The sequence below is a fragment of the Lepidochelys kempii genome, chromosome 2, assembly GCF_965140285.1.
Source record: "Lepidochelys kempii isolate rLepKem1 chromosome 2, rLepKem1.hap1, whole genome shotgun sequence".
Classification (NCBI taxonomy): Eukaryota; Metazoa; Chordata; order Testudines; family Cheloniidae; genus Lepidochelys; species Lepidochelys kempii.
The window spans coordinates 258,942,846-258,955,329 of record NC_136381.1 but is presented as its reverse complement, the minus strand read 5'-3'; the positions used below and the strand labels follow the sequence as shown (position 1 = coordinate 258,955,329).

At 43.6% G+C, this 12,484-nt stretch overlaps 1 protein-coding gene across 3 annotated transcripts in view; it reads left to right on the top strand.

Moving 5' to 3' along the window:
- The window catches only part of VILL (villin like), a 65,964-nt gene extending 53,861 nt beyond the window's left edge, over window positions 1-12,103 (top strand). For all 3 annotated transcript variants that reach the window (XM_073334729.2, XM_073334727.2, XM_073334726.2), the window contains 3 exons: window positions 3,973-4,041; window positions 7,125-7,385; window positions 8,868-12,103. In XM_073334729.2, coding sequence (XP_073190830.1) covers window positions 3,973-4,041; window positions 7,125-7,385; window positions 8,868-8,981 — 444 coding nt within the window. In that variant the 3' untranslated portion in view covers window positions 8,982-12,103. The remainder of the gene's footprint in view (window positions 1-3,972; window positions 4,042-7,124; window positions 7,386-8,867) is intronic.
- Window positions 12,104-12,484: the final 381 nt, after the last annotated feature.

Genomic DNA, 12,484 nt, shown 5'->3' with positions numbered 1-12,484 from the left:
GGGAGCGTCGAATCGTGGAAGTCAACGAATGGCTACGCAGGTGGTGTCGGAGAGAAGGCTTTGGTTTCTTTGACCATGGGATGGTGTTCTATGAAGGAGGAGTGCTGGGCAGAGACGGGCTCCATCTTACGAAGAGAGGGAAGAGCATCTTTGCCAGCAGGCTGACTAACCTAGTGAGGAGGGCTTTAAACTAAGTTCACCGGGGGAAGGAGACCAAAGCCCTGAGGTAAGTGGGAAAGGGGGATACCAGGAGGAAGCACAGGCAGGAATGTCTCTGAGGGGAGGGCTCCTGCCTCATACTGGGAATGAGGGGCGATCAACAGGTTATCTCAAGTGCTTATATACAAATGCACAAAGCCTTGGAAACAAGCAGGGAGAACTGGAGGTCCTGGTGATGTCAAGGAACTATGACGTGATCGGAATAACAGAGACTTGGTGGGATAACTCACATGACTGGAGTACTGTCATGGATGGTTATAAACTGTTCAGGAAGGACAGGCAGGGCAGAAAAGGTGGGGGAGTAGCCCTGTATGTAAGGGAGCAGTATGACTGCTCAGAGCTCCGGTACGAAACTGCAGAAAAACCTGAGTGTCTCTGGATTAAGTTTAGAAGTGTGTGCAACAAGAGTGATGTAGTGGTGGGAGTCTGCTATAGACCACCGGACCAGGGGGATGAGGTAGATGAGGCTTTCTTCCAGCAGCTCACGGAAGCTACTAGATCGCATGCCCTGATTCTCATGGGTGACTTTAATTTTCCTGATATCTGCTGGGAGAGCAATACAGCGGCGCATAGACAATCCAGGAAGTTTTTGGAAAGCGTAGGGGACAATTTCCTGGCGCAAGTGCTAGAGGAGCCAACTAGGGGGGGCGCTTTTCTTGACCTGCTCACAAACCGGGTAGAATTAGTGGGGGAAGCAAAAGTGGATGGGAATCTGGGAGGCAGTGACCATGAGTTGGTTGAGTTCAGGATCCTGACGCAGGGAAGAAAGGTAAGCAGCAGGATACGGACCCTGGACTTCAGGAAAGCAGACTTCGACTCCCTCAGGGAACAGATGGCCAGGATCCCCTGGGGGACTAACTTGAAGGGGAAAGGAGTCCAGGAGAGCTGGCTGTATTTCAAGGAATCCCTGTTGAGGTTACAGGGACAAACCATCCCGATGAGTCGAAAGAATAGTAAATATGGCAGGCGACCAGCTTGGCTTAATGGTGAAATCCTAGCGAATCTTAAACATAAAAAAGAAGCTTACAAGAAGTGGAAGGTTGGACATATGACCAGGGAAGAGTATAAAAATATTGCTCGGGCATGTAGGAATGCTATCAGGAGGGCCAAATCGCACCTGGAGCTGCAGCTAGCCAGAGATGTCAAGAGTAACAAGAAGGGTTTCTTCAGGTATGTTGGCAACAAGAAGAAAGCCAAGGAATGTGTGGGCCCCTTACTGAATGAGGGAGGCAACCTAGTGACAGAGGATGTGGAAAAAGCTAATGTACTCAATGCTTTTTTTGCCTCTGTTTTCACTAACAAGGTCAGCTCCCAGACTGCTGCGCTGGGCATCACAAAATGGGGAAGAGATGGCCAGCCCTCTGTGGAGATAGAGGCGGTTAGGGACTATTTAGAAAAGCTGGACGTGCACAAGTCCATGGGGCCGGACGAGTTGCATCCAAGAGTGCTGAAGGAATTGGCGGCTGTGATTGCAGAGCCATTGGCCATTATCTTTGAAAACTCGTGGCGAACCGGGGAAGTCCCGGATGACTGGAAAAAGGCTAATGTAGTGCCAATCTTTAAAAAAGGGAAGAAGGAGGATCCTGGGAACTACAGGCCAGTCAGCCTCACTTCAGTCCCTGGAAAAATCATGGAACAGGTCCTCAAAGAATCAATCCTGAAGCACTTGCATGAGAGGAAAGTGATCAGGAACAGCCAGCATGGATTCACCAAGGGAAGGTCATGCCTGACTAATCTAATTGCCTTTTATGATGAGATTACTGGTTCTGTGGATGAAGGGAAAGCAGTGGATGTATTGTTTCTTGACTTTAGCAAAGCTTTTGACACGGTCTCCCACAGTATTCTTGTCAGCAAGTTAAGGAAGTATGGGCTGGATGAATGCACTACAAGGTGGGTAGAAAGCTGGCTAGATTGTCGGGCTCAACGGGTAGTGATCAATGGCTCCATATCTAGTTGGCAGCCGGTATCAAGTGGAGTACCCCAAGGGTCGGTCCTGGGGCCGGTTTTGTTCAATATCTTCATAAATGATCTGGAGGATGGTGTGGATTGCACTCTCAGCAAATTTGCGAATGATACTAAACTGGGAGGAGTGGTAGATACGCTGGAGGGGAGGGATAGGATACAGAAAGACCTAGACAAATTGGAGGATTGGGCCAAAAGAAATCTGATGAGGTTCAATAAGGATAAGTGCAGGGTCCTGCATTTAGGATGGAAGAACCCAATGCACAGCTACAGACTAGGGACCGAATGGCTAGGCAGCAGTTCTGCAGAAAAGGACCTAGGGGTGACAGTGGACGAGAAGCTGGATATGAGTCAGCAGTGTGCCCTTGTTGCCAAGAAGGCCAATGGCATTTTGGGATGTATAAGTAGGGGCATAGCGAGCAGATCGAGGGACGTGATCGTTCCCCTCTATTCGATATTGGTGAGGCCTCATCTGGAGTACTGTGTCCAGTTTTGGGCCCCACACTTCAAGAAGGATGTGGATAAATTGGAGAGAGTCCAGCGAAGGGAAACAAAAATGATTAGGGGACTGGAACACATGAGTTATGAGGAGAGGCTGAGGGAGCTGGGATTGTTTAGCCTGCAGAAGAGAAGAATGAGGGGGGATTTGATAGCTGCTTTCAACTACCTGAAAGGGGGTTCCAAAGAGGATGGCTCTAGACTGTTCTCAATGGTAGCAGATGACAGAACGAGGAGTAATGGTCTCAAGTTGCAGTGGGGAAGGTTTAGATTGGATATTAGGAAAAACTTTTTCACTAAGAGGGTGGTGAAACACTGGAATGCGTTACCTAGGGAGGTGGTAGAATCTCCTTCCTTAGAGGTTTTTAAGGTCAGGCTTGACAAAGCCCTGGCTGGGATGATTTAACTGGTAATTGGTCCTGCTTTGAGCAGGGGGTTGGACTAGATGACCTTCTGGGGTCCCTTCCAACCCTGATATTCTATGATTCTATGAGATTGGCTTAAAAATCATAGGATTGTAAAAAGTAATAAATCTTGGGTTCTTTTTATTTGCCTTCTGGTGTTGGAGTCTTTAGGAATCATCTATTTTCAAGCTTTTCCTTGCAACCACAAAGGCTAACAACTTTGTTTTTCAATGACAGCTGAGATTCTCACATAATCCCATGACTCCAGGAGCTGGGGCTTTAAGGAAAACACCAGATGTCATAAGAGTTGGCATCCCTATGGCTTTCAGGGCCATGTGGTTCCCCTACACTGGTTATTCCTGTCCAGGGGACAGGGAATTGCTGCAATTCTGCACTGTGGGGGATTACTACAAATTCTCTCTTCAGTGGGGGTGGGATTTGCCCACCCTTGCAAAAGGGACAGGTGATTAGGATCCCATAACTAGCAGGTCCCAGGGAACCCCCAGAGGCAGTGCAGAGGACCTGTGCATTGTGTTTGTTCCCAGATCCCACCCATCCCCTGACAGATAGGCAGGAGATAAATGGAGGCCATAGCAAAGGTATAAAGTGCATTCTGCACCAGAGCCATGCCTTTCCCTCCATACTAATGCACCCAGTGATGCAGCATTAGCTCTTAATTCACTCGGAGACTGATGCAGATCTCAAAGTTGCATGTGGTTCCTATCTTGCAGCAGCAGTTCCTGGGATTCTGCATCCCAACTCATGTGGTATTGACCTAGATGCTGGTTTGAGGAGCAGGAGTACATTGTAACTGCAGTTTGAACTTGCTCACTGAAATAAAAGTGGCCTTTTCGCGGAGTCTGATTCTCATAACTCTCTTTACCTTTAGGATGGCAAGTCCTACGAGGAGATGAAGAATAGCTTAGGAGATGTGTCTGCTATATCAGAGATCACAGTGGTGAGTGGACACAGAACTTGTAGCTGGAACATCTAGATTTTACCTGTGCTACCCTGGCTAAAAGCTTGTTTCTATTACCTGAGTAAAAAGGACCAGTTGCTGTTGGTAAACAAAAGATTCATAGATTCCAAGGCCAGAAGGGGACCATTGTGATTATCTAGTCTGACCTCCTGTGTAACACAGGCCAGAGAACTTCCCCAAAATAATTTCTAGAGCAGATCTTTTAGAAAAACGTCCAATCTTGATTTAAAAATTGTCAGTGATAGAGAATCCACCATGAGCCTTGGTAAATTATTTCAATAGTTAATTACTCTCACTGTGAAAATTTGCACCTTGTTTCCAGTCTGAATTTGTCTAGCTTCAACTTCCAGCCACTGGATTGTGTTAGACCTTTCTCTACTAGTCTGAAGAGCTCGTTATTAAATATTTGTTCCCCATGTAGGTAGCTACAGACTGTAATCAAGTCACCCCTTAAACTTCTCTTTATTAAGCTAAATAAATTGAGCTCTTTGAGTCAGTCACTATAAGACAGGTTTTATATCCTTTTTAATCATTCTCACGGCTCGTCTCTGAACCGTCTCTAATTTATCAACATCCTTCTTGAATTGTGGACACCAGAACTGGACACAGTATTCCAGAAGCAGTCGCACCAGTGCCCAATACAGAGGTAAAATAACCTGTCTACTCCTACTCAAGGTTTCCTAATTTATACATCCCTGGATCACATTAGATTCTTTGGCCACAGAGTCACAGTGGGAGTTCATGTTCACTTGATTATCCACCATAACCCTCGAATCTTTTTCAGAGTCACTGATAGTCCCTCATCTTATAAGTACGACCTACTGTCTTTGTTCCTAAATGTATACATTTACATTTAGCTATATTAAAATGCATACTATTTGCTTGCACCCAGTTTACCAAGCGATCTGCATAGCTCTGAATCAGTGACTTGTACTCTTCGTTATTTACCACTCCCCCAATTTTTGTGTCATCTGCAAACATTATTAGTAATCATTTTGTTTTCTTGCAGGTCATTGATAAAAATGTTAAATAGCATAGGGCCAAGAACTGATCCCTGCGAGATCCCACTGGAAAAACAACCGCTTAATGGCAGTTCCCCATTTACAGTTAATTTTGCCACCTATCAGTTAGTCAGCTTTTAATCCATTTAATGTGTGTCATGTTAATTTCATATCATTCTAGCTTTTAAGCAAAATGTCCTGTGGTACCAACTCAAATGCCTTACAGAAGTCTATTTTGTCAACACTATTACCTTTATCAACCAAACGTGATCTGATCAAAAAAGATATCAAGTTAGTTTGACAGAATCTATTTTCCATCAATCCATGTTGATTGGCATTAATTACATTACCCTCCTTTAATTCTTTATTAATTGAGTCCTGCATCATTTGCTCCATTATCTTGCCTAAGATCGATGTCAGGCTGCAGCTTACCCAGGTCATTCCATTTACCGTTGTCAAATATTGGCTCAGCATTAACATTCTTCCAATCTTTTGGAACGTACCTAGTACTCCAAGGCTTACTGAAAATCAGCATTAGTGGTCCAGTGAGCTCCTTGGTTAGTTCTTTTAAAATTCTTGGATGCAAGTTATTTGGACCTGCTGATTTTAAAATATCTAACTGCAGTAGTTTTTTGTCTTACATCCTACAGAGATACTAGCAAAATGGAAAGAGTATTATCATCATCATATGATGAGAGTATATCATCCTTTTCCCGCCAAATACAGAACCAAAATATTTATTGAACACTTCTGCCTTTTTTGAATTATTAGTGATAAATATACCATTTCCATCTTGTAATGGACCTGTATCATTGACAGGATTTTTTTTGTTCCTAATATATTTTAAAAACTTCTTGTTGGCCTTAACTCCGCTGGCCATAAATTTCTCCTAGTGTCCCTTTGCTTCCCTTATCAATTTTCTACAGTTTCTAACATGTCATTTATACTCATTACTATCAAGTTCCCCTTTCTTCTATTTGTTATATTCTTTATTTTTATTGGGGTTTTATAATGTAATGCACTGGTTAGAGCAGTAAATGTGAAGCCACAGTGTCTAGGTTATTGTATGGTCTCAAAGTATTATCCGTGTGTCTTTGTGTAACTCTCAGTGAAATAGGTATAATGATCTGTACCTTCTGTACTACACATAGCTCCCATAAGCTTCAACCACAGCTGCACAAAGGCATCTGATGGCATGGCTTGGCCTTCTGGACAGCTGCTATATAAGTTACATATACAAAAAAAAAAATCAATGGGCAGGGATCTTTGGTGGAGCAGTTTGTACTGGCAGTGCAATCTCAGCACTATGCACTGCTATTAATGATGGTGAATACCAATGATAAATGTATGGATTCAACGGGGACAGTCTTGTTCTATATTTGTACAGCACCTGGCGCTATGGGTCCTGGTCTGTGACGGGCTCCTGGGTGCGACTGCAAAACAAAAAAATAAATAAAAATAGGATTACGGTATTCAAAATTTTAGCTGGATTGGTTAGCTGTGATTGGTCACATGGTATTGTTTCCATCCCCTGATTGGATCAGTGTGACTTTTAGAAGGAGGGCAGGGAGACGCTACTGGCCAGCCAGTTTTGAGCCACACAGGGAGAGACAGCAGTCTGGGGAGAGGAAGTAGATGAGCATGACAATTTAGAAAACTTCCGACCTTTTCCTTGACGGCTTACGCAGGCCTTTGCCAAGGCGTCATGAGTAGAAAAGCCAGGCTGCTGTAAGCGGTATTGACCGGATATTTATAAAGTTTACAATCACCATGGCATCTGGGTTCTAACACCATGACATAATGTCTGATGATTGAGGGGAAGCTGCTATATTGAATAATATTATGGGCTACCAGTTCTCTCTGCAGCTTGAGGGTCCTTAGCAATGGACCAATAGGTCCTGACCGCTCCCCTTTGATATTTTAACCCAACTTATCGCCTGCTAAGAAAAGACCCACCAGCCCCAGGCAGGAATAAACATTCCAGGAAATCACAAAGTCATCCACAGGTCTATTGCACCTGCCCAATGTCACTGTACTGACAGGCTTTCCTGTACCCCGCAGGATCTTAACAATGCCAGTCTGAACAAGAGAAATGCAAACAGTAAATCTGCCAGCCCCACTGGTTCAAGAATGGAGAGAACTTCACCTGCACATAAACGACACCCCAACAGCAGCGTCAACAGCACCAGTAACTGTCAGAACAACAATGCCCCTTCGATAGTTTCAGCAGTAACAAATGGAAATGAAGCCTATCCCAGAGAGGTGCTGATCAACAAGACAGTGGATGAACTTCCAGAAGCTGTGGACCCCGCTAAAAAAGAGGTGAGAGAATTGTCTGAGCTTTGAGTTGATGTCATTCCAGTTGCACATTGAACTTAGTTGAAATGATCGGCTACGTGAGACCTATTGCTCTCTAGGTTTATTAAGCTTTGCTTCAGGCTAAGGGAGTTCACTGGATAACCAAGGAAAGGATAGACAATAGAATTAGGAAAAAGAAAAGGAGGACTTGTGGCACCTTAGAGACTAACCAATTTATTAGAGCATAAGCTTTCGTGAGCTACAGCTCACTTCATCAGAATTAGGGTGGTCATCATACTAAACACAAGGGTGATTGTTCAGTAACGCTGATTAAAAGCTGGGCTTTCTGTCTCATGGGAAATTCTAATAACTCTATACTTGTTTTCATCCCAGATTGGGACAAAAAGGTGAAATATTGAAACTTTCCTTGGAAGAAACGTTTCCAAAACTCATTGATTCAGAAATATGTAAATGTTTCATTTGGACACTTTCAGTTGAAATAAAAGATTTCTGTATGTCTATAGTCCAGCAAGGGTACAAGGCCCATATTGGACATGGGCACCAGGGATCCAGGACTACAACTCCCAGGAGGTGCTATGGCACAGAGATTAAGGTTGACCCCAAATGAAATGAAGAGTTTTGTTTTGTGTTGACAAATCAAATGTTTCATTTAGATTTTCCGCCGCAGAAAATTCTGCAAAATTCGATCTCTTCCCTTCGAAAACAGATGGTAATGAAACCCCATTCTCGGATGGGCAAAGGTTGCATTCAAAATTTTTCTTCTGGCCCTAATGTTTGTGCACCATCCCTGCATGATCCAGGCTCAACAAGGGCCTAATCATCTGGGGACAGCATGTCTGATAGCAATTGACAGTGTCGGAAAGGGGTATCCATCTTCATCTGAACTTTTAGCGCCACAGTGCAAGTGTAAACCTCCCCAAAATGTTGTCCTGTAGAAATTTCTATTTTGACAAAATAGCCATTTTCCGTTTAAAAAAAAAAAAACAACAATGAACTTTAATGGAAACATTTCAGCCATGGGGGACATTTAGCTGGGTGCAAAGGGCTGGCGTGAGATCTATGCACCAATTAAGTCCTATTTGAGCGGTCAGTCAGGACCTAAGTGGTACATAGGCCTTGTATGAACTTCTGCAAAGGGATGAATTTCGCCCACTTTGCATAATGGTTGTTCTGGGTGCATTGTGCATAAGGAAGCAGTAATGGAGTGTGTGAACATTCCAAATTACTAGCTCCACCTCACGCTTCTGGGCATGTCATAATTCTACTCTATTCAGCCCATCACATGTCTTTAGGCTGTAAACTCAGTGGGGCAAGGAAGTATGTGCTTGTCGCCCTTCTCTCCTTGTGTGGTGCTGTGTACATCAGTAGCACTGTGGAGGGCACCACAAGGACTATGCACCACTTCAATTTTAGGATTCTGCAAGGGGGTGTAAACTTCATCCTATACAAAAGATACTAACTGAGGGTGACTGTTTTCCTCTGCAGTTCTATCTATCTGATGCAGACTTCCACGATATCTTTGGGAAATCCAAGGATGAGTTCTACCAGATGCCCAGATGGAAGCAGCAGAACGAGAAGAAACAGCATGGACTGTTTTGAAGCAGAGACTGTCCTGCACCTGCTGGCTGTGGAATGAAATCATGATTTCTGTAGCCACAGGAGGGGAATGCAGATACTTGTCAAAAAAACCTATGCAAAAACCAAAACCAATCCACCCAAACCAAGCCAAGCACAGCTGCAACCTCTAGAGTCAGACAAGCTTCACTGAACTGCTCTTCCTTCCTCCCAGCAAACAGTGGAAATTAGAGAGCCATCTCCTGAAGATTTGACTCAATGCTTTGATATTTGCTTGCCAGTTTTGTACCATTATTGCCAGTAGCTGCAAAGACCTGTCAGTGTAGAATTAGTGCATTGTACACAGTGTGACAGTTGCCACATTTTCATTGTGGAATATAAATACTGCATGGTAGACCTCAATTGTCAGGTTTGAGATGAGGCAGGACAAATACAAAGATGTAGTGGGAACGGAGTAGCCAAAGTAGAGTAGATGAGTGATACTTTCAGATTGACAACTTCCAGCTCCCACAAGTGGCTTTTTCCCAGTAAGGAATAAGGATAATAAATGTTTGAGTAAAATTCATCAGAACCTGGCTCAAAAAATAATTTTTAATTTATTAAATGACTTAAATTTGAAAAGAAAGCAGAGACAGAGAGCCAGGGGCTGCTGTCAATTTCCAGAGCTGGGTCAGGGCCTGACTTTTACCATCAGAGCTGTGTGCTGAATCCTTGCTCCATACAGAGCCCTATTGACACCAGTGGATTCACGTCCTGGATTCACGCTGATATAAGGGTCTGCCCATGTGCATCGGATTGCAGGATTGGAGTCTTAGGGAAGCTATTAGGTTTTCACTGGTATAACCAACAGCAGAAAGTGGTCCTTTTGTCTCCACAGGGCCTCCCTCGATCTCTCTGCCCCCACATTCTGCTCTGGGTACAAAGAGCACATTCCATATCACTTTTTGAATTTTGATTTGGGGCACATGGGTGATTACAATTTAATGGATCCAGCTGTAAAAAAATCAGTGTGACCATGGCTCCAGTTTCAGCTTTGTTCCGTTCAAACCCAAGCAGTGATTGCACATAAACAACCAAAAGTCATGCTTTAAGGGTGTTACACAGACATCCTCAGGCAGGGACACGCCCAACTGAGTTACATGAATGCTTTTCCCAGCCACTCATGAACTAACAATAGAGAGGCTTCAGCCAATTCCCCTCCACTCCCCAGCCTTGCACCTCAGAGTTGTGCTGCCTTGCCCCAGTCAGAAGCCTGACCAGTATAAGTTCATTACCCAGTCAACCCCCTCCCTCGATGTGGAGAGGACACACACTAGCCTTTGTAAACTGAGATGAGATTTCCCAAGCACTTCAACCAAAACCCACGGTTTCAGGTAAAATATAAAACACATTAACTACAGAAAGGTAGATTTTAAGTGATTGTAAGTAGTAAGCATAGAGATCAATGTTGGCTACCTAAGAAATAAAAATTAATTTGCAGTCTGAGTTCTCTAAACTGAACAAGACTTGAATCAAGCCGTGCCTTACCCTGACAGATGGTACAAACAGGTCACAGAACTTCAATACACAGGCTTGAACTCTCTCCTCCAGTCCGGGACCACCCTCCCCAGTTCAAAGTCTTTATCCTCCTGATGTGTTCCCAGGTGTTGAGTTATGGGGGGAGTAAGGCCCAGTCATGATGTCACTTCCCCGCTTTATAATTTCTTCCAGTTTGCTGGAAAGACCTATGCTTGTGACGTGTGAGTCCGCCCCCCCTTCGTCATAGATAATGGAGAATCCTATGTGTGCTATCTGTGGAGTCTTCTGGGATGGTCATTGGGAGCATGGATTCTCTTTAATGGGCCATCAGAGCATCTGGCTCCTCCATTGTTGTATCTGAAAGGCTGGTTGTGGGTGTACCCAACCTCATTATGTAGTTCAGTAACATGCACATAAAACTTCATAACTTCCCATACAACTGTTGTACATACAATCCAACAGGATATTAACGTTCAACAGATACAGATGTCAAATGGTACCTCACAAGGTGCACTTTGTACAAAATATATCATTAATTATATGACAGTGGTGAATAGGGGGTTTCCAGGGTGTTGCTTTGAGGTACAGCATGCCACACCTGGCTTCTGCATCTGTACAAAATATGAGTGATTTTAATCATTTTTTATTTAACAAGTTTTCTTATTATTTGTAGTAACATAGCACCAGGTGCTCTGGACCCTTGTCCATTTTAGAACTGGACTAAGGCCGCTAAGGAATTTTTAGTGCACACCAGCAGGGTCTACATGGGTCAATTAGTGTGCAACATGGTGCACTTTAGAAATCATAGTGTGCATTGGTGTACAGTGTAGACAATCCTTTAGGCCAACAACTCATATCATATAGGCCACCAACTAGCCAACAGATGGTAACAAATTTTGGTTGCTGCGGAGCTACGCTGGATTGGAATTGGTGATAGGTTCTAAACAGTCTTGTATTTAAGAAGTGGTAACATTCTTCATTCTGGTTTCATACTCAATACCTGAATATTTATTTTCTGTATTAGTGCTGTCCCTGTTTTGCTTTAAAAGCCTGATCCAAAGATCATCGAAGTCAATGGGAGGGGGGGATCTATGATGCACAGGGCAAAGCCAGCAGGGCTACAACAATACTGCATATTCAGGCATCAGACAATTGACATACAAATGGCCACACTGGATCAAACCAATGGTCCATCTAGCCCAGTATCCTGTCTTCCATTAGTGGCTGGTGCCAGATGCTTCAAAGGGAATGAACAGAACAGGGAAATTTATCAAGTGATCCATCCTGTCATCCAGTCCCAGCTTCTGACAGTCAGAGGTTTATGGATGCCCAGAGCATGGGGGTTGCATCCCTGACCATCTTGGCTAATAACAAGTGATGGATCTATCCTCCATGAACTTATTTAACTCTTTCTTGAGCCCAGTTATACTTTGGGCCTTCACAATGTTCCCTGGCAATGAATTCCACAGGTTGACAATGCATTGTGTGAAGATGTTTGTTTTTAAACCCACTGTCTATTAATTTGATTGGGTGACCCCTGGTTTTGGTGCTAAGTGAAGGGGTAAACTATTCTTCCTTATTCACTTGCTTGACATCATTCATGATTGAATAAACCTCTATCAAATCTCCCCTTTAGTCGTCTCTTTTCTAAGGTGAACAGTCACAGACTTTTAAATCTCTCCTTGTATGGAAGCTGTTCCCTACCCCTAATCATTTTTGTTGCCTTTCTCTCTACTTTTTCCAATTCTATTATATCTTTTTGGAGATGGGGCGATCAGAGCTACACACAGTATTCAAGGTGTGGGTGTGCGATGGATTTATAGAGTGGTATTATGATATTTTTGGTCTTATTGTCTATCCCTTTTGTAATGGTTCCTAACATTCTACTAGCTTTTTTGATGGCCACTGTACATTGAGCAGATGTTTTCAGAGAACTATCCACAGTGACTCCAAGATCTCTTTCTTGAGTGGTAAAAGCTCATTTATACCTCTTCACTTGGTATGTGTAT